This window comes from Podarcis erhardii (genome assembly GCF_964252035.2).
Source record: "Podarcis erhardii genome assembly, chromosome: 8".
Taxonomy (NCBI): Eukaryota; Metazoa; Chordata; class Lepidosauria; order Squamata; family Lacertidae; genus Podarcis; species Podarcis erhardii.
In genome coordinates, this window is record NC_138499.1 from 63,964,926 (window position 1) to 63,987,416 (window position 22,491).

The following is a 22,491-nucleotide window of genomic DNA, read 5'->3' on the forward strand; positions in this document are numbered from 1 at the left end:
TTTGTCAGTTGCTAGGAACATCACAGGCAATTCATTTGCTACAAACTTGTCATGGAATTAAGGTTTTCAATTGCCAAAAGGAACGGATTCACTTTTTCAATGATAAAATCACATGAACCACATATTTTGGTTTTGTGTGAAAATAGTGTGAAAAAGTGATTCCTTTTGTTTGCCCTGAATCTTCCAACTCTTAGCTTCATTTGATGCAACCCAAGTTATCGCATCATGAAAGATGGAGAAAATAAGTTTGTCTGCTTTCTCCACATTCCGCATAATTTTACACATCTCTGTCATGCCACCCTCTCCTTACTCATGGTTTTCTCCTCCTAAGCTTAACCTTTCCTCTGAAGGAGATGCACCAGGGAAGCCCAAAAATGTAAAATGTGGAGGCAACAGCTCATCGCCATTGTAAGTTACCCAGCAACTGGTTTTGAGAGGCATGGAGGCTCTAACATTTAGGTGGCAATACCTAACTCAATGAAGCTTACTTCTAAATAGATAGGCATATCGCTGCACTGTTAGTTTTCATGTTAACAGCCACTTGCAGGCATTCCAGACATACCTGTGGTGCTGCTAATCACAGCCAGCTCAGATCCCATAAGTGCATATGGAAAGCTGTGTGTGTGGTTGCCCCAGATATGCATCATTTTACACCTACTTACATTCACTTTCATTTTCCCTTTTCTCACCTGCAGGCTTAGATTTGGAGAGATTCTTTCGGAGCTCTTTACCTCCTTGAGTTTTCATCTTGGCTACCTCACTGCTTACCCTCAATTCCAGATCACGCACAAATAAATTACATTAAATAGCCCCAGGACAAGATTATAGGGCAACTTCACTACTTCCTTCTTTCTGATACATCTGTCCATCTATAAGAAAGAGGCATTGTACTCTGATCCTGCATCTCCCAAGCTAACTAAGTTCCGCTAAAGTCTGCTGGGTATACGCTGTTATTATTACAGAGCTCAATAATCTTGTGTCGTGTGTAATCAACCCTTAACAGCGGAGCCTGTATCCAGGCAATCATTCCCTGCACCACTGGGAACAATGTGATTTATTGTTGAACTGGAAAAGGTGGGAAATGTGTCCTTGAAAAATAAAAGCAAGGTGGAAAGCTGTCCAGAGTTTTGCTCTGTGGTTTGGACAGCTCACAGTTGGAGTTTTGAGAGATGCAGTGAATTATTTCCCACGCTAAAGAGGCTCCATCTGGAAACGTGCCTTGGGAGACCAGAAACCACCCAAATCAGAAACTGCCAGATGCCATTCACGTACCTGGTATCCTGTTGAGCGTCACCCAGTAATGTTCATCCGGACTATAGGTGTCCTTGGACCATTCCAGCAAATCGAGGGCCCGTTTGTCCTGGAAAAGGAACTCCACAAACGGCCTAGTGAGGGCAATGTAGGCAGAGCCAAAGTAAATTGTCAGATTGTGGGGCGCAGGTGATTTGAGGGTACCAGTCCTTTTCATGTAAGAGGACTCTCTGTCTATGTGCTCCTTGTAAACGTACTTGGTCCTTACGGTGATCGGCTGAGGAGGGAGGATGCCGGGGGTGATGTTCTTCCCTTTGAAGTTTTTCAGGTGGCGGACGACTTCCCTATTGGTTTTCAACGGGAAGTCTTGGCCGCACATGTTGAGCACATACTTCCAGCGGACCTCGGAGCGCAGCAAGTCCTTCATGCAGTTCAGGTCGGCCTGGAGACGCGAGATCCCCGCGTAAATGACCGGCTCGGCTTTGGACACGAGGAAGGCGTTGGGGAAGCAGCCCACCAGCCTCTCCACGCTCTGCTTGTAGTCGCCGGACACCTTCTCGTCCACGTGGACGCAGTACACGTTCTGGGGCGCGTAAAGCGCGCGGAAGACTCTTTCGAACGTGGCGAACTCTTTGTGGAGGGTGATGACGTAGGCGAGCGGGAAGGCGACCTCTTCCTCCGAGAGGGCTCGCGTGACGTAGTGGCTGCCCTCCACGTACTCGGCGCAGCCGGGCGACTGCCCGAAGGGCGTGCGCAGGTGGTTGCCCCACACGAACGCCTTCTCCTCAGCGGCCAGGGCGCCGCAAGCCCTGCGGAGGAAGTCGCCTTCTCTCCCAGGCCGGGGCTGCTGCCCCCGCGGCCGCCGGGCTGCCTCCTCCTTGGGCCCCGGAGGGTCGGGCTGGCCGCGGAGGAAAAGCAGCAACGCCGTCAGGCTGCTGAGGGCGAGGGCGACCAGAAGGTAGGAGAGCCTGCGAGGCAGCATTGTGGCGCGCGACGCCCAAGCCGCCAGGCGCCGCGCGGCCGCCTCAGGCAGGAGCTCCCGCCGGCTGCAGCCCGGCTGCGCGCGAGGCATGCGGCTCCTCAGCTGGGCGCCGCCGCGCTGCATGGGGCTTCTTCCCACATGCCCCCGGCTAGCGAGGTCGCCAAGGCCGGGCTTTTGTGTTCGCTCAGCCTGTTGCTAAGCAAGCCGCCGGGCCGCCTCTTCCTAGCGGCCGCAATGGAAGCAGGCTGAGCGTTCCCTCAAGAGCGCAGAGGCGCGAGAGCTGCTCCTTTGCCGCCTCTTCTTTGTGCGCGCTCCTCGCCGGCTCTTCTTTGGTAGCCCTTTGGTTCCGCGGCTCGGCCCCGCCTTCGGGGAACGGGCTTCTTCTTTGCTCCCGGCCGTGTGATTGGCTGCTGGCGCCGCGGCTTCCCCGCCCACCTGCCGGTTTGGGGCCCGAATCCTCGGGGCGCGTGTGGAGCAGGTTGGGGGCGCCCGACCCGCTTAGCATGTGAAAGGGAAACCCTCAGGGGGAAGGAGGGAGAAAAAGGCCTGCAAGCCAAGGCGAACATATTGGGAAACAAAGAGCGGAACAGCAACCCAGGGTCTTCTTTCCATTGAGCAAGCCACGTTTACACGAATATATTTTTTATTTTTTCTTATAAATTTTATTGAATACAAAAAAAGAATATCAAATAAGAAAAGAAATACGAAACAAATTTCATACATATACACATAAACATAGTTATTTATACATCTATAAAGTAATATTCAGAAAGAAAGAGGGGGAGGGAAAAAAGAATAAACGAAGAAAGAAAAAAGGAATAAAAGAAGAAAAGAAGAAAGAAAAAATTAAAATGGAAATTTAGAAAATAGAAGTGTTCACCATAAACAACAGTTTCAGATCTATACTTGCATACGGCTATATATTTCCATCTTGCAAGATACCAGCCTTAATTAAAATGTTTTAAAAGACTTCCACCGTTTACGCCACACGTCTTTTATACTTCAGTCACCAAAACCTTTGTTCTTCATATCCACGTTTACACGAATATAAATGAATACCTTAAAAGAGTCTTGTGCCACCTTGAAGACTAACAGATGACAGTCATGGACCAGTCATGAGATGCATCAGGTGTTTATCTTCAGTTGGTAGGCCTATGTACCATGGAAGGCACCAAATTTTGCCATATGGCGTTGGACATCCCTCCGTCTTCTGCAGAAATGCACTGAAACTGGCTACTTCTCTGCAAGTGTTGAATGGGTACTTGTATATGAAGTGTCGAGGGCTTTGTCACCCCGAGCAACAAGGGTGGTTCTGGTATAACAGTATGGGAGGGGTGTAAAGATCTCCCCAGAGACTAAGACAGCTTGTTCCCCCCCTCCTCATCAAACTCGGCTCACATGCACACACAGACACAAGCAGCATGAATCAATAGTTTAGGGACATGAGGGACTAGTGGCGTAGCAGTGGCTGCTGGCTCCCGGGGCGGGGCAAGTGTGGTGCTCCCCTGGTAGACTGGGCAGCCCAGTGGTGCTGCCACTGCCTCTCCTCCTATCCTGCCTCCAGGTCAGGCCTGGTGGATGCTCCTTCATTGGAGTTTTTAAAGCAGAGCCTAGATGGTCCCCTATTATGAATTTCTTGTATCAGCAGGTTATTGGAACAGGGTTTCCCAAACGGGGGTCTCCAGCTGTTTTTGGACTACAACTCCCATCATCCCTAGCTAGCAAGACCAGTGGTCAGGGTTGGTGGGAATTGTAGTCCAAAACAGCTGGAGACCCAAGTTTGGGAAACCCTGGACTAGAGGATGATCAAGGTACTTTCCCAGTTTTTGATAATAATGGGTTTCCCATCATAGCCCACTGTATTTTGAAAGAAATGTCAGTATCTATCAATAACCTCTTGAAAAGATAGATTAAATAAGATAGCTTAGTAATAAAAAGGATATATCTTCACTTTGACTTGTGCCTCAAATGCATAATCAAAACTCTAAAGTGATTTTTTTTTTAGTGTTGTCCTTCCAGTACACACTAGTATAAAACACAGGTCTTAAGGCTGAAATCTTACAGATATGAATAGCCTGCATAGGAAATTAACACCCCATGTACAGGCTTTGAGGATTGTGAAAGACTAGAGCTATTTTTAATGGATTTACTGTTAACATGAGCTATACATACTTCCTGGTTAGGACAGAACCTAGTTATCCAAAGTCCAAATTTACCTAAGGTGGGGAAGAAAACTAATAAAACCAGTGTGTGACATGTTGTACTCAGCTTGCAAAATGATTTTTCTTAAATACAGATGTCTTTTTATTTATATGTTACTATTTGAACGCTAGTATATAATGTATATAATAAAATGTAGGCAAACACGAACAGAGGAAAATTTCCAGTGTTAACAATGACTCCTTCTAGGTCAGAGGTATCTAATGTGGTGCCCATCAGATGTTGCGGCAGTACAACTTGCATCTTCCCTGATCATTGACCGTATTGATTGGGGTTGATGGAATTTTGTGGTAAAAGAAATCCAAACTTCACATTTATGCCTATGGGGCTTGAACAGGCATTGACCAGCTAAGAAAGAGATGGACAGCTGAATTAAAGTATGGAGTACCGTAACTTTTTTTGGGGGGGGGGTTGTATTCTCTGTTTTAGGAATGAAGAGGAAATTATTTGAAAATAAAACTGTTGGTACAAATCTGGGGTGTGGCTACACCTGGAATGATGTGTTCAGTTCTGGTTGCCAGACCTCAAAAATAATGTTGTGAGCTGGGGGTGGGGTGTGTGGTTAGTCTAGTCTGCATGATGCCTGAGGCCTTTCTAGTTCCTGGGGTAAAATCCAGCGAGGGTTAAATCTAATTGAGGGTTCCATTGTTGAACTAGCCAGGTAAGCTTCTTAGTAAGATAATGGCTTAAATAGTGTTTTTAGCATAACAGAGGAAGTGGCTCTGTGCCAGAGGGCAGGTGGGTAGGGGGTCCCTCCATCACCTGGCTGGTAGTGAGAAAAACAAAAGTCAGAGGTAGGAGTGTGTGTGTGTGTGTGTGTGTGTGAGAGAGAGAGAGAGAGAGAGAGAGAGAGAGAGAAGTGAGAGAGGCAGAAGTGAGAGAATGAGAGCCATGCTTGATTTCTGCTTGAATCCAAGGCTGTGACTATGGGAGAAGCAAGACCTCTTGAGGTGTTAACACTGTGGGTCCCCCCAAATTAGTCCCAGGTTGTATATATGTGTAAATAATCCTTATATAATTAAGATGCCATGGCATCTGCTGCCCTGCCAAGGAAACTGAACCCTGGATGAGCACCTGGAAACGCTGGAATATCTCATTTGCCCAGGACTCAGCTAGACTGGTAAAGAAAAAGCGATTCATATGCTTTGTATAACATTGTGCCTACAGATGGAAATGTGGAATCCCACTTTTCCTCTACCTGCTTTCCCTGTTTAAGTTTACAACTCTTTAAACTGAAATGCTTCTTTGCTGCGTCTAGATCCAGCTCCAGAGATTGGGGTGGTGTTTTACAATATTATAGAGTGCTCAAGACTGTGAACCTGCATTCTCATTCTCAGTGGCGTAGCGTGGGGGGTGCAGGGGGGGCCGGCCGCACACGGCGCAACATGGGGGGGGGCGCGCTCGCACTCGCAGCTCTCTGCCCCTACTAAAATCCACGGGTTAGGGGGCGCAAATTACTTGCCTTGCCCCGGGTGCTGACAACCCACGCTACGCCACCGCTCATTCTCCTTGTGAAGCAGGAGACTGTAAGGATCTGATACGAGGCCCAAAGCTGGTGTGTGTGGCCCTAGACTCCTGTAGCCTTTAACCCAGCAGTGGACAGTAACAGATGGCTCCAAGTGCTGGATTGTGTAACTATTAGCTTGGCTCAGGTTTCTTCTTCCTGCTTTTCATGAACCTGACAGGTCAGCCTTGGTGTGTTTTTTCAACATCTTTTGGGAAGGAAACCAGTTTCTGGGTGTGCTGCAGTCTTAATTCTTATTGATTGTACACCTTTGTGTTAAAAGGCAGAATTTGGCTGTGCTCTGAGGAGAGGTTTTTGCTTATTTATTTCCATGTTTGCACAGGCTTTTGAATGGTGAAGGAACGAGCTGGCCAAGCACTAGAAGCCAGTGGCAATTTCAAAATTTTGCAACAATTGAAAAATTGTGTAAATAGGAGGAGAGGGGAAGGAGGTGGAGGGAGAGAGAACACACACACACACACACACACACACACTGGTGTGAAAGTAGCAGCACCAGAAAAAAAAAATTTGCAGGAGGAGCAGGTTATATTTCTCGGTGAGTACGAAAGAAAAATAACAGTAGATGTTAATGACAGGAGTTCACAAATGGGGAGGCGAGTAAGGAGATGAGCTCCTTTGGCAGCGGCGGGCGGAGGGGTACGGGACAATTGCCCCGCCTGTCCCCTTTAGTCCCACCTGTGGTGAGGGTTTATAAAATCCCTGCTATCTCAAATCACAACAGCATTCTCACACACCATCCAGAGGGAGTTTCCATTGCTTCTGCACTAAAAAATAAAATAAAAATTGTTCTGGTATGCATATACAGTGGTACCTCTGGTTACATACTTAATTCGTTCCGGAGGTCCATTCTTAACCTGAAAGTGTTCTTAACCTGAAGCACCACTTTAGCTAATGGGGCCTCCTGTTGCTGCCACTGTGCCGCCGGAGCACGATTTCTGTTCTCATCCTGAAGCAAAGTTCTTAACCCGAGGTACTATTTCTGGGTTAGTGGAATCTGTAACCTGAAGCGTATGTAACCTGAAGTGTCTGTAACCTGAGGTACCACTGTATTGATAAAAGTGCCACAGGTGCCAGCACAAACTGGCTGCCATGGGCAGCAAAGTAAGAAGTGCTGGTATGCCGTTGTGGACTCTTTGTCTCTCTCTCACACACAAAAATGCTGGTTTGGCATCACAGAATGGAACCATGCAGGCAGAGTACAGTGGTACCTCGGGTTAAGTACTTAATTCGTTCCCGGAGGTCCGTTCTTAACCTGAAACTGTTCTTAACCTGAAGTACCACTTTAGCTAATGGGGCCTCCCGCTGCTGCCACGCCGCCGGAGCACGATTTCTGTTCTCATCCTGAAGCAAAGTTCTTAACCTGAGGTAATATTTCTGGGTTAGCGGAGTCTGTAACCTGAAGCGTATGTAACCCGAGGTACCACTGTATTTGAGTAGATTCATGCAAAGAAAAACCTGCCATGCACTGGCAGAAGAAGAGGAGTACGGGGGGGGGGGGAGCGCACCATCCCTGGCAGCGCGATCCCGGTGGGGTGCCATCACATTTGCATCCCCCACCTGCGCTGGGCGCCACTCCCCGAGGGCACATGCCACGGCCCTGTGGGCGGCGCTCCATGCCTCCAGGACGCACTTCACACCCCTGTGGCAGCGTAGCACGCCCCTGGGACATGTCCCAACCCTGCCTGATCTCCATCCCCCCGCCCGGTGCTGGAGCATAAAGCTCTGTCACTGCCGCCATGTTTGAAACAAGGGTATGATGCACTCCATGCCCTTTCTATCCAGCCTTGAAATGCTCTCCCTGGGGCACACATGTCTGCTCCCCAAGCCGCACTGCTCCCCAGTCCTCTTTGCCTAGTTTGAATTGTGATAGTGCCTCTTGCTAGCTTTTATAGGTGTGTACATGTGTGGGAACCTCTGACTTTTATGTGGCTGGAAGTTAATCTATTGTACAAAGGTAAGAGTCACACCCTTTGCTCTGCCCACTTTTTGCTTCTGACTCCATGCAGTTTTCTCTCTGGCTCTGCTCACCCCTGGCATTCCCTCCAAGCCCACCCCATGTTCCCTGTGAGAGAATGTGGCCCTAGAGCTGAAGAAGCAAAGCCTTATATTTGGGAAGGGGTGAACCAGGTAGCAGGTGGCAGAGGTCTCCCACAATGCAAGAATTTATGTATATGCATATATCCTGGTTTTCCACTCTTGAAAACACACACACACACACACACACACACACACACACACACATATCAAAGCAGTGCTCAAGGCAGCTCACAATATTCTTATTGGCAGCTCAGAAAGAAAAGAAAAATTCATAAGATGCAATATTAAAATATTATAACAGCAATCACAATATACCGATATCCATGTGACCAGTATAATACAAACTGAGATTTTAAAAACCTGAGAGAATTTTAAAAACCTGAAACATAAAAAGGGCCATAATGATGCTCCATACAAGCCTCTCTGGGGAGATTATTGCTCAGCAAGGATGCCGCTGGTGAAAACAAAATGAATGCACAATATTTCAGCATAAACACAACTGCACTCCTGCACACTCCAGGGAGTATACGTATGTCCCATTGAATACAATGGGGCTCACTTTCCTCCCTAAGAAAGCATCCTTGGCATCCCCTCAACAACTTCAGAACTTAATGTAGTGGAATGGGGACCAATGGCACTTTTTTTGGAGAAAGCCTTAAGGTGATAGAAATATTTGCTGATATGGCACTACTTCATCTGAAAGTTCATTGTTTTAAATGCCATTAAAATTTGTGTTAATATTTGGCATATCTACATTGCAAATTTAAACTGGTCTGAAAGTGAATTAGTGGGTTCTGAAAATGACTTATATTGCTTGATAAGTGTGTTTATAAACCATGAACTCGTTCAAAGAGCTATCACGGTGGTATGCACTAAAATCATTAAAATGTCACAAAATTATAAAATAAAATGTGGAACAAATTACTAACACTGAAGCAAATTCATTCTCAAAAAACATCTAGTGAAACAGAAGCATTTCCAGGAGGGGATGAAATATCAAAGTTGTTGATTCTGTGTCCCCCCCCAAACCCCCTCATTTTCATACAATTGCAATTCACAGTTTCAAGACTAGAATCACGATTACTGCAGAGAACTGAAGTTCTTGTAAATCTGTGGCATAGGCACAGCCTAATGCTGTTACAGTGCAATTTTTAAGGCAGAGAATTATGGTATCTTGCATCTCCTATCCGAAATTACCCTTTTGGCTACCCAACCCTTGTACTGAATCCGGAAGTTGACCTTTGTGTAAAATAAAAGGACTCTGGCAGCAATATTGCTTGTCTGGCAAGCCCGTAAGTCTGTGACAAGTCAACCTTTCAGTCATCGTTTTATTTCAAAGCCAAATATATAACCAAGATTGATTTGATTTGTCCAAACATTCTTAACATTCACACCCATATGATTCATCAATTCATTCATTCAGCCTTCATTGGCATAATTTAGACAATAAAATCATAAATGAGAAAGAAAGAAAAAGCAATCTATAAAACATATGATTCATAAAGGAGGTGGCAATAACTTAAAGGAGGGTTGGTTGTGTTGCTCTACGTTATGTTTAACTTAAATATTAAACTTCTTAATTCCACCCCAAAAGCTGAATAAATAATATTTACCGGTAACCCTAATGCTAAGGATAAGGAAGGCATGACTAACTCCTGCCTTCCCTAATGCTCAGTTTGAGGTCATGTTCTGCCTCATGGCTGCTAGCCATTTAAAATACTGTGCTGTCAAATACGAGGAAATGTTGGCACAGAGAGAACACACTTAGTGTGATTTTGATCTTTTTGACCATTTATTTATTTCTTATTCACAGGCATAGAAATATATCTTATACAGCGGCCACTTTTTTTAAAAAATTATGAAATATAATATTAATTGAGTTCAGGAAGGAGGAGGATGCTATAAATAAGCTGTTGTGACTTCTGACTGTGTGCGTGTCTGTACACCACTGAATAAACTGGTTGCCTGAGCCCACACATTAATTTGGTTGAACTTTCTCACCCTTTGCTGGCTTGGACATAGGTAAAGGGACCCCTGACCATTAAGTCCAGTCGCGGACGACTCTGGGGTTGCGGCACTCATCTCGCTTTACTGGCCGAAGGAGCCAGCGTACCATTTCCGGGTCATGTGGCCAGCATGACTAAGTTACTTCTGGCGAACCAGAGCAGTGTATGGAAATGCTGTTTATCTTCCCGCCAGAGCGGTACCTATTTATTTACTTGCACTTGATGTGCTTTTGAACTGCTAGGTTGGCAAGAGCTGGGACCGAACAACGGGAGCTCACCCTGTTGCGGGGATTCGAACCGCCGACCTTCCAGTAAGCAAGCCCTAGGCTCTGTGGTTTAGACCACAGTGCCACCCACGTCCCCTGGCCATAGTTAGCACCTTGCAAATACAATAAAAGAAGCCTGCAATCTTATTCTGAACGCACTTGAGTAGGAGGAGCACTGAGTAGGAGGAGCACTGAAAACTAACACAGATGCATAGGAAACTGTAATTATAATACGTGCATTATTAGATTATTGGTCCACTTAGAATAAATAATAATAATGATAATAATAATACTGAACATTCTGTTGCCAAAAAAGAATCCCACACTGACCAATCCCTAACTGCAAATCAGCCTGACCATGCACCAAGCAGGACTTAGGAGAACACAGGGATCTTTGCTGGTGAAATACAGAACAATCTACCATGGGCATAACCAAGGAGGGGGGGGCAGGAGGGGGCAGCCGCTCCCCCGTAATCAATAAAAATACATAGCTGACTGAGGTTCTGCCCCCCCAAGCTACCTTGGTCAGTAGATAGAAAAGAGTGCATTCTTGATGAGTTCAGATTAAAAAACTCAAACAGGAAAACACACACACATGCCTTATAAAGGTAATAGAGCATTCAGATGCAAAAAATGGTAATAAGACAAGCCAGAAAAGCAAGCATCTCCCCTCACTCCATGATTTGGTTACTACATTCCACACTCCTGATATAAAACAAACATCAGTTTGTTAACCTTAATAAGCAGCAGCAGCAGCAACAAAATACTCTCACCATGTGCAATTTTACATTTTAAACTGACATAACTCATTAAAAAAATGCAGATCTGAGTCTTTCCAGTGCTGCCATGGTGCAAAAACTTGGATCTGAGTATTAGATCCTTATAGAATAATAGAACTGTAGAGTTGGAAGGGACCACAAGGATCATCTAGTCCAGCCCCCTGCAATGCAGAACTCTTTTGCCCAACATGGGGCTCGAACCCACAATCCTAAGATTAAGAGTCTCATGCTCTACCAAGTGAGCTAGCCAGCCAGCCCACTCACTTGTGGATTGGAATAATTTTTACAAGGGATCTCTTCAAAGTTGTCATCCAATAACAGGCCACATCTGTGTCCACAGTTGTATTCTGTTATTTGTTGGTGGCTTCATTGTTATGCTAGGTGAGAATCAAGGAGATCCATGAGGATCTGTGCCTTGGCTCAGTGGTGTTGTGGTGCTGGCAGGCACTGGATCTGTTTCTCTTTTTACTCTGCAGTCTACCAATGTAAGCTTTAATCTGATGGTAGTTTGGGGGAGTTATGTAAAACCAAGAGGATCCGTTTTTATTCTGCTGGGTTCGACTTTTACCCAGGGCCACGGAAAAGCAAAAAGTGTATGTGTGCTTTCTCTGCATGTGCAGAATGACAGGGTGGAGAAGGGTGGCACCCACAATACTTTCTCAAATTTCCAAATGGGTCCAAAGACATTAGTGACTCCACATGGCAAGACAGACACTTCTACTGACCTGCTTCTTCTGTCCAATGCATTTGGAGGCTGGGGGCCAGGGGGAGAGAAGCTGTGCTTGCTCCATATGATGAGAAAAATGCAGAGAGTCCTGTTTTAATGGGGCACCCCTATACGTTACCTGGAGGTAGATTATGAAAGACATGAAAACACCCTCTCCAAATCAAAGAGGAAATGTTGATTGCCGAGTGCAATGGGGAAGAAGCTATGGGTGGCATTTTGGATTTTGCAAATGTAAGGAAGCATGACGAAGATGGTATCTGTAATGTCCAAAGGTTGTACAAAGAGTCACATAACAACAATAAGAGTGGTGGCGCTGTACCTTCATCTGAGGATGCCACCATGTTGCAATAAGTTATCAAATCAGGAATGGGCTGTTACCACCAATACAGCTCCAGATCAAGTCGTTGAGTTGGATCCAACTAAATAGTTGAGGTAGTGGGAGCCAATACAACAAGTCCTGCTAGTGCAACAGGGTTTCCCCCTTTCTCTGCAGCACCTCTAAGCTCCCTAGATTGGCTCTAGAGGGGCTGAGAGAGCCCATAGAACAGGGAGGAAGTGAGGGGAGATGGTTCCATCAGGCAAGCAGAAATGACATTGAATTCAACCATTAGGTTTACTCCACCTAAAAATTCCCCAAAAGGCATATGTGACCTTTATACTTCCACCTGTCTATTCCATGAAACTTCTACTTGTCTATGCCAGGTGTTCAACCAGACAACACCTTTCATGGCTATCCCTCTTAGCCATGAAAGGGCGCTTCCAGATATCATTAGTTTCAGGTGGGAATCAATCACATACTTAGAAATCCAGGTTGCACCATTACAGTCAGTTGGAGGTCTTGTGTAACAACCCAGTTCCTGAAAAGATTGGACTACACACACACACACACACACACACACACACACACACACGAAAATGCACTGGAAAGTGTGCTTTGATGCAACACAAATCAGGGTGAATGCTTATTAAATAGCCAGCTTCATTTACTCTCTCTGCAAACACATCAGGATGCATAATCAATAAACATTTCCCAAATTCCCATTTGCTTTTTTCCCCTTTTCTAATCAATTGCTGTTTCAAAGTTGTTGCTTCGGTTTTCAATTTAGTACAACTCCAGGCTGTATCTCTAATAGCTACATTGGAGAGAGTGAGTTGCTGCACATTCTCACACCCCCATCCCTGTTTCCTCACAACTTTACACAATCTCTTAATTCACATGCCTCCTTTTCTTCTGTTCCACACCTCTTAACAGCCTGAGCCCACAATTTCTTCTCTAGGGTCACTTCCAGACTGTCACTGTTTTGTGGGTGGGATGAAAATGCATACCTGTAAATTCAGGTTGCCCAGTTAAAATAGATTAGGTGCTCCTGAACAGCAAACCCTCTTTCTCTCTCCTCCTGCCCCGTGGACTGTTTGTGGTTAAGAAAGTGACAGGAAAATGCCCTGGTGGAAAGTGTGGGACAGGGGTAGGCAAACTAAGGCCCGGGAGCCAGATGCGCCCAATCGCCTTCTAAATCTGGCCCGCGGGCAGTCCAGGAATCAGCATGTTTTTACATGAGTAGAATGTGTGCTTTTATTTAAAATGCATCTCTGGGTTATTTGTAGGGCATAGGAATTCGTTCATTTCCCCCCCAAAAATATAGTCCGGCCCACCACATGGTCTGAGGGACAGTGGACCGGCCCATGGCTGAAAAAGGTTGCTGAACCCTGGTGTGGGATAACAACTTCTTGAAGTGGCATCCCTTAACCTCCTTGAAAACAAATCAGACTGAATCCTCAATAAACAGCTGATGTCATGTGACCTCTCTACAAACTTTGCACAAACAAATCAGACTGAATGTTCCATAAACAACACAAGCCCTTCCCTCTTACCATCCTGATACCCATCTCATCCCCATCTATTGCATTTCCCTAGATTGAAGAAGTTAAGCATGATACGGACTGCAGGGAAAGCTGCTGTGATGACGACGACTGTAATGCATTGTAATATTGTGGTTCCAGTCTCTTTTGATAAGTTTTATCCTCATTCCTGTCCCCCGAATGAAAACCACCGCCTCTTACCAGCAAAGAGAGTAAAGTTGTTGGGTCCTGGTTCTTTTTCCTTGTTCCTCCTTTGGCATTTCTAGTTCTCTATTAATAGAAGGTGCAGACGCAGCCAGATTTCTTGAACTTTCAGGCAAACATCACACAAACATTTCCCAAGGACTTCAGTGATTCCTCCGCAACTTTCCCTGCCTCAGTGTGTAAAGGGACCCCTGACCATTAGGTCCAGTCACGGACGACTCTGGGGTTGGGGTGCTCATCTCGCTTTGTTGGCCGAGGGAGCCGGCATTCCGCTTCTGGGTCATGTGGCCAGCATAACTAAGCCGCTTCTGGCGAACCAGAGCAGTGCACGGAAATGCCGTTTACCTTCCTGCCAGAGCGGTACCTATTTATCTAGTTGCACTTTGACATGCTTTCGAACTGCTAGGTTGGCAGGAGCTGGGACTGAGCAATGGGAACTCACCCCGTTGCAGGGATTCGAACCGCCAAACCTTCTGATCGGCAAGCCCTTGGCTCTGTGGTTTAACCCACAGCACCACCTGCTTCCCACTTCCTCCACTTGTGATTCCTTGCAACTGATGCTCAAAGCCATACTGCCTCCATTCCTGGAGGTAGAGCAATGCCACCATGGCAAGTGGCCGTTGAACACCTTATCCTCCATGACTATCTTGCACTAAGTCTTGATTAACATTGGCTCACCAAGGTCTCAGACAGATACCTTTACTATCATCTGATACATGGTACCTTTAATTGGTGATGCTAAGGGCTCCAGCTAGGAGCTTCTGCAAGCACAGTGGGTCCTATGGTATCTCCACTGCTGCCAGATGTTTAGCTCCACATTCAGGTCCTCCTTTCATAGAATCACAGAACTCTACAGCAGCCAATAATGTGGTGCAGGGGTGGGAACACACAACACGATGTTACGTAATGTGTTTCCACTATGGGGAGAGAGAAGGATACTTTGTGCAGACGCGTGGAACGGTTGCTCTTTTTCTGCCAGCTCTGCCTAATCAACTTCACCTCAGGTTCTTCCCTCTGAAGGCAAACCAGTTTTCAAATGTTATTCTAGACTGCCCTCTCTCAGATAGGAGAAGTACTTCAATCATCTTTCCAGATGCTTGTATTTGATTTGTATTTGGTTCTGGAGGAGCACACGGTGGAGAAATGACTTCATATCGCATGGTTAAATGAAGTAGAACAAACTCAAGTTGGAATCTACATAGTTTTCCAGGAAGGTTTGATTATAGAATAGTTTCACAGTATGTGTGTCAAGGACACATCCCTTTTTGAAACTTTGCTTGAGAAATAAAATGCACAGATCTTACAAAAAATAAAATAAAATAAATGGGGGGGCATTAGGTATTTATGTAGAACTATGTGCTCTGTAAGCCACTTAGGCTCTTCCATATTGGAGGCTGGAGTGACTGGATACAATATCAGACCAACTAAAAATAATGGCAGTTTCAATTCCCACCCTGCCCCAGGACCATCACATCAAACATCAACTACTGGAGCGTTAACTGCTTTGGATCTTTGGCTGTGTACACACCATACATTTAAAGCTCATGACTGCTCCCAAGAATCTTGGGAACTGTAGTTTGGAAAGGGGAATTGTAGCTCTGTGAGGAGTCAACTACAGTTCCCAGGATTAATGGGGGGGGGGGAGTCAAGGGCTTTAAATCTGCTTTAAATGTATGGTGTGTTCATAGTCTATATCTCTGTCCAAGCTCTTAATTGAGGACTCATGCCTCTCCATCCCCACCTTCAAGTTTAGCTCCAGATGGCAGCAAGGTAGATCAGAAACTGCCCACTCTCTGGGCCAACGGAGGTCCAAAGAAGGGATCTGAGTCTTTGCATAAAGGCACTCCAGACCCAGTCCTGGAAGTCTAGCTTGTGGCTTCCCCTCTTGCTTCCCCTCTTGCCATACTCATCTGGAGTGCAACCAGAGCAAAAACAATGGCATGTTGTGTTGCATTGTGCTGAAGCCCTTTTAGGAAATGCCAATGGAAAGATTGGGCATAGGAGCGCTAGTGCCACTGTGAGCCTCTTCTTTTAAAAGTTGAAAAAGAGAAAAGGAGCCACCAGTCATCTTTTTACATCTAAGCTTGAGATGAGAAACCTCCTATGTGATGGCCTGGGATTCCGATTCAGAGGATGAACCAGAGGAATCCCAGCCTGCACAGGAGTCCCCGCCTCCAGGGCCGGCTGAACTGGGGCAAGGCCTAGATGCTGAAGAGCCTGCACCTGTGGCAGAGCACCAGGAGCTGGCCCCAGGTGAAACCCTTCAGGCCCCAGAGGGGCTTGAGGACTCAGTGGCTACAGGTGAGCCTCCTCCAGGGCCCAGTAACCCTTCGGCCTCTCCTGATCTGCAGAGGCTTAGGGCAGAGAGGCGAAGGGAACTGGTTGCTCCCAGGAGGAGTGCTCGCCTTAAGGCCAGAGGAGGCGGGGCTCCTGGGGGCCGGGACCGCCCCTGGCCTTAGAAGAGGATAAAAGCCCAGTCAGCCCGGTCCCAGGTTGCGGGAGCAACGTCGTTGTTGGCTTTGGACCTTCCTGTGTTCTTGATCCCTGCTTGGCCTCCTGTTCCTGACCATCCGGTGCTCCTGTTCCCTGCTCGGCCTCCTGTTCCTGACCATCCGGTGTTCCTGTACCCTGCTCGGCCTCCTGTTCCAGCGTTCCTGTTCCCCGCCCGGCTCTCCGCCTCGGACCTCGCCCCTCTTCGTGTGGACTCAGACTACGCTCAAGGTACCTTTCCCCCGGGTCCAGCACAGTTTGCTCCCGCCACACCCGCACTCCCCCTTCGTTGGGGTGCGTTCGGGAAGAGCCAGAGGCCATGGCTGACCAGGTGGCTGCGCTGGTGGCTTTGGCCCAGAAGAACCAGGCCTTGACTCACACCGTGCAGCAGCTCAGCGACGCGGTTACGGCACTTCAGCAGCGCTTGGAAGCCCTACCGGCTCCTGGGGCCGACGCCCCGGCTCCTGGCAAGTACCCAGTGGCTTTGCCCGAGAAATTTGATGGAGCCCCGGCCAGCTTTCCCATGTTCCTCGCCCAAGCCAAGCTGTATATTCAGGGGCGAGCCCGGAACTTCCCTGACGACCGCACCAAGGTGCACTTTTTGATTAGTTTGTTAAAGGACCAGGCGGCCAAGTGGGCGTTGCCGCTACTCAGGCAAGACTCCCCCTTGCTGGCAGACTATACGGGGTTTTGCAATCTTTTGGAGGCCGCGTTCGGCAACCCCCAGAAAGGGAGTCAAGCCAACCGGGCGATTCGGCAGTTGAAACAGGGCGAGTCCACGGTGGCCGCATATACCACGGAGTTTCGGCTGTTGGCACAGGACTTGACCTGGAACGACTCGGCATTGCGGGACCAGTATCTCGAAGGGCTTTCGGACGAGATACTGGACCAGCTGGCCACAATGGAACGCCCCACCACGCTAGACACTCTCATTCAACGGAGTCTACAGATAGACGACCGGCTGGAGGATCGTCGCCAGGCCCGGGGCCGACGACACCTCCAGTTCTCGGCACCAGTTTCTTCCGGCAGCCCCACGGTCACAACTGAGTTATCGGAGGAGCCTATGCAGCTCGGGGCAGTGCGGCCACGCCTTTCCCCCGCAGAGAAGGTGCGGCGTCGGGAGGGGAATCTATGTCTCTACTGTGGCGGAAGTGGACACTACGCTCGGTCCTGCCCTGAGAAACGCCAGCCGCAGGGAAACCGCCAACCCCCAGTAGCTGATGGCCCTAGCTACCGGGGGTCCCAAACAGCGCAGAATGGGCCCGCACCAATGGACTTGCAACATCTTATGGTTCCGGTACGTTTATACCCTCCAGGTGGGCCCTGGATTCTTACCCATGCTTTGGTGGATTCAGGAGCAACCCGTTCTTATATGGACGCTGCTTTTGCTGCCCATCATCAGGTGCCACTTCGGAACAAGCCAGAACCGGTCCAGGTGGAAGCAATTGACGGACGGCTTCTACGTTCAGGAGCCGTTACTCAGGAGACCCAGCCCCTGGTCCTGTGTCTCCAGCAGCACCGGGAGTTGCGAACTTTGGACATTGCCTCTATGCCCCGGTTCCCCCTCGTGCTCGGGATGGACTGGCTGGAAGCTCACAACGTTCAGATTGACTGGGTCAAACGGACTGTGCACTTCCCAGACCCATGTTCCCATGCTCAATCCGAGACGCTGGCGGCCGCGCCCACGGAGGAGGCAGCACCCACGCTCCCAGCTGTGTACCAGGACTACCAGGACGTGTTCGAGGAACGGGGGGCAGACCAGCTGCCGCCGCATCGGCCTTTTGACTGCGGCATAGACCTCCAGCCCGGAGCGCCCTTACCAGTGAGTCGCTTATATTCTCTAACAGAGCCAGAGCGCGAGGCTTTGCAGGACTTCTTGCGCAAGAACCTGGAGCGTGGGTTCATTAGGCCTTCCACCTCGCCTACCGCGGCACCAGTGCTCTTTGTTAAGAAGAAATGTGGGGAACTTCGCCCTTGCCATGATTACCGAGCCCTGAACAAAATTACCATCCCAGACCGGTACCCCTTGCCCCTTATCTCGGAGTTGCTGGAGCGGGTGCAAGGGGCACAGGTGTTCACCAAGCTGGACCTCCGGGGGGCCTACAACTTGATTCGGATCCGAGCCGGGGATGAGTGGAAGACAGCATTTGGGACCCGGTATGGGCAGTTCGAATACTTGGTTATGCCTTTCGGTTTGTGCAACGCGCCTGCTGTGTTCCAACGCTACATCAACCACGTGTTCCAGGACTTGTTAGACAAGTACGTGGTGGTGTACTTGGATGACATACTGGTTTACTCCCGTGACCCGGCTCGCCATGAGGGACATGTCCGGACCGTGCTGCAGCGCTTGCGTGAGCACCGTTTGTACGCAAAGCTCAGCAAGTGCGAGTTCCATCAGCGGACTGTGGACTTCCTTGGACACCGGCTCTCTCCAGATGGGGTGCAGATGGACCCTGGGAAGGTGGCAGCGGTTCGAGAATGGGCGGCACCCCGGAACCGCAAGGACCTACAGCGTTTCCTGGGGTTCGCCAACTACTACCGGACCTTCATCGCAGATTATGCTCATCGCACCACCCCGTTGACCCGGCTACTGCGCCCAAAGACGCCGTTTTCCTGGGACAAGGAGGCAGAGGAGGCGTTTCAGGGGTTGAAGGCCTGTTTCCAGAGGGCGCCAATCTTACAACATCCTGACCCCTCTCGACCCTTTGTGGTGGAGACCGACGCCTCCAGTATGGCTCTTGGTGCCGTCTTGTCTCAACAGAATGGACCTGAAGCGCCACTCTTACCCTGTGCCTTCTATTCCCGCCAGCTCCTACCAGCGGAGCGTAACTATACTGTGTGGGAGCGGGAACTACTGGCCATCAAGGTGGCCTTTGAGGTCTGGCGCCACCATCTTGAGGGGGCACGACATCCGGTGGAGGTGAGAACCGACCACCGGAACCTGGAGTACCTCCAGACCACCCGCAAGCTGAACCAAAGACAGATCCGGTGGGCGTTGTTCTTTTCCCGGTTCCAGTTCCGGATCCGCTACATCCCTAGCTCTCAGAACCAGAAGGCGGATGCCCTGTCCCGGAAACCTGAAGACAACTCAGACACGGTACAGCAAGCAGAACCCACCACGATCCTACCTCCAGCTGCATTCCTGGCCACCCAGGAGGCGGAGCCACTGCAGGCTCGGGTGCGGAAACAGCAGCGGGTCGACGCTTGGGCCCAGGAACGACTCCAGGAGCTGGCTGAAGGGTCCAGCCCACAGTATCCGGGGCTGGTCCTGCATCAGGGCCTTCTGCTGCACCACGGTCGTCTGTACATCCCGCCAGGGCCACTGCGGCTGGAGGTTCTCCGGATGGCCCATGATGCCCCAGCAGCGGGGCACTTTGGACGGTATCGGACCACCCATCTGGTCAGTCGTGAGTTTTGGTGGCCCCGCCTGAAGGCTGACGTGGCTCGATACGTTGCTGGTTGTGATGTCTGCCGGCGCGCCAAGGGCCCTACCGGGCGACCCCCCGGCCTACTTCAGCCATTGCCAGTTCCACCGCGCCCTTGGCACACGGTTTCGTTGGACTTTGTAGTGGACTTACCCCCGTCTCGTGGTTGTACCTGCCTCCTAGTTTTCTCCGACCATTTCACCAAGATGGTGCACTGCGCCCCCTGCCCATCTGTACCCACAGCCAAGGAAACCGCTCAGCTGTACCTTCAGCATGTCTTCCGCCTGCATGGCCTACCTGAGCGCGTGGTGTCCGACCGGGGCGTTCAGTTCACATCCCGGTTCTGGCGAGCATTACACCAGACCCTCGGGACAGAGGTCTGCCTCTCGTCAGCCTACCACCCACAGACCGATGGCCAGACGGAACGGGCGAACGCGGTGCTGGAGCAGTACCTCCGGTGTTACTGCAGCTACCAGCAGGATGACTGGGTCGACCACCTGGCATTGGCGGAGTTCGCCTACAACAACGCGGTGAATGCGTCCACCCAGCAGACCCCGTTCCAGGCCAGTTACGGTTATCATCCACGGCTGTTTCCAGATGTGCTGCCGGCATCCGCGGTCCCAGCGGTGACGGAGTGGCTTCAAGAGCTCCAGTCTCAGCAACAGCTTTTGGTGGAGCAACTGCACCAGGCCAAGGAAGCGTACAAAGCCCAGGCCGACCGCCACCGCCAGGTGGGGCCGGAACTTTGCGTCGGTGACCTGGTTTGGCTCTCCACTCGCCACCTCCACCCTTCTCGACCTTCGCGGAAGTTGGACGCCCGATTCACCGGCCCGTTCCCTATCGTGGACCAAGTCTCTCCTGTGGCATTCCGTCTCCGGTTACCCGCAACCCTGAAGGTTCACCCGGTCTTCCACAGGTCCCTTCTGAGTCCAGTGGCCCCACCCGACGAGTTCCACCCGAACCGTCCCCGACCGCAGCCAGTGTTGGTTCAGGGAGAGCCTGAGTACGAGGTGGAACGCATCCTGGACTCCCGATACCGCAGGGGAAAGCTGCAGTATCTCATTGACTGGAAGGGGTACGGACCGGAGGACCGTTCCTGGGAACCAGCGGCCAACGTCCACGCACCTGCCTGCCTCCGAGAGTTCCATGCGACGTACCCCGGCAAGCCGGGTCCGGACCCTCGGTTGAGGGGGGGGCCTGGGAGGGGGGATGGTGTGATGGCCTGGGATTCCGATTCAGAGGATGAACCAGAGGAATCCCAGCCTGCACAGGAGTCCCCGCCTCCAGGGCCGGCTGAACTGGGGCAAGGCCTAGATGCTGAAGAGCCTGCACCTGTGGCAGAGCACCAGGAGCTGGCCCCAGGTGAAACCCTTCAGGCCCCAGAGGGGCTTGAGGACTCAGTGGCTACAGGTGAGCCTCCTCCAGGGCCCAGTAACCCTTCGGCCTCTCCTGATCTGCAGAGGCTTAGGGCAGAGAGGCGAAGGGAACTGGTTGCTCCCAGGAGGAGTGCTCGCCTTAAGGCCAGAGGAGGCGGGGCTCCTGGGGGCCGGGACCGCCCCTGGCCTTAGAAGAGGATAAAAGCCCAGTCAGCCCGGTCCCAGGTTGCGGGAGCAACGTCGTTGTTGGCTTTGGACCTTCCTGTGTTCTTGATCCCTGCTTGGCCTCCTGTTCCTGACCATCCGGTGCTCCTGTTCCCTGCTCGGCCTCCTGTTCCTGACCATCCGGTGTTCCTGTACCCTGCTCGGCCTCCTGTTCCAGCGTTCCTGTTCCCCGCCCGGCTCTCCGCCTCGGACCTCGCCCCTCTTCGTGTGGACTCAGACTACGCTCAAGGTACCTTTCCCCCGGGTCCAGCACATCCTAGATGCTGTTGAACCCCAACCCCAACTCCCATCAGCCTCAACCAGTATGGCCTAAGGTCAAGGATTATGGGAGCTGTATCCCAGTGACATCTGGAGGTCTCTCACAACATTTCCGATCTAAGGCATGTTGACTGGGGCTGATGGGAACCAAAGTTCAAAGCCTATGGAAGGAGCCAGGATGGCAAAGGCAGCCCACCTCTCTGAAGAGCCAAGCCCCTCAACCCACTGATGGGAGCTGTAGAGTGGATGGCCATAGGTTCCCCATCCCTCCTTTCCATCACTGGAAGATTGGCTTGAAAAGTTGGTTAATATTGTTATAGATTGGGTGTGGGGCCGTAGGAATTTATGAATTGTAGGATTTTGATGATTTCAGATGTGAAGGGAGAAATGCAAACTGCGGAGGAATTCCTAGGCTAGCCTATGCAAAATGACCTGGCCAAGCTAGGGCCATTAAGAAACAATACAGAGCCATTGAGGGCCATTGGCAACTCAAGAGAACTGTCCTCCCCTGCCCCATGCCCTGAGGTGTGAACAGAGACAGGGGTTTGGAAGGTTGCCAGGGTAACTGGGCATGATAGTAAAAGAGAGTTTTGAGCAAGGGTTGCTGGAGAAAGATGGACTGGCATCCATTTTGGGCAGGCTGGCTGAAGGCTGGTTGCACTGCTGTAGGGAATAAATCCCTCTTGAAATGACCATGCAGTAAGACTGGGACTCCCTCCATGAAGACTGAAGGTGTAAATCTTAAAGCTATGACAGTCTTTGTCATGTCTCAATTCTCCAAAGGACCACAGACCCTGGGTGAGTGCCTGGAACCCCATGAACTCTTGCCACTGCTCGGCAGAGGGGATGGGCACCTGACT

At 49.9% G+C, this 22,491-nt stretch overlaps 1 protein-coding gene across 3 annotated transcripts in view; it reads right to left on the bottom strand.

Moving 5' to 3' along the window:
- GCNT2 (glucosaminyl (N-acetyl) transferase 2 (I blood group)) overlaps positions 1 to 22,491 on the bottom strand; it is a 49,521-nt gene that overhangs the window by 9,150 nt on the left and 17,880 nt on the right. The window contains exon 1 of one of the 3 annotated variants that reach the window (XM_081873120.1): positions 1,273 to 2,984. The exons of the other annotated variants lie outside the window; for them this stretch is intronic. Within the exon in view, the coding sequence (XP_081729246.1) occupies positions 1,273 to 2,356 (1,084 nt within the window). The 5' untranslated portion in view covers positions 2,357 to 2,984. Of the gene's footprint in view, positions 1 to 1,272; positions 2,985 to 22,491 lie in introns of those variants that run through there. 3 annotated transcript variants of the gene reach the window in all.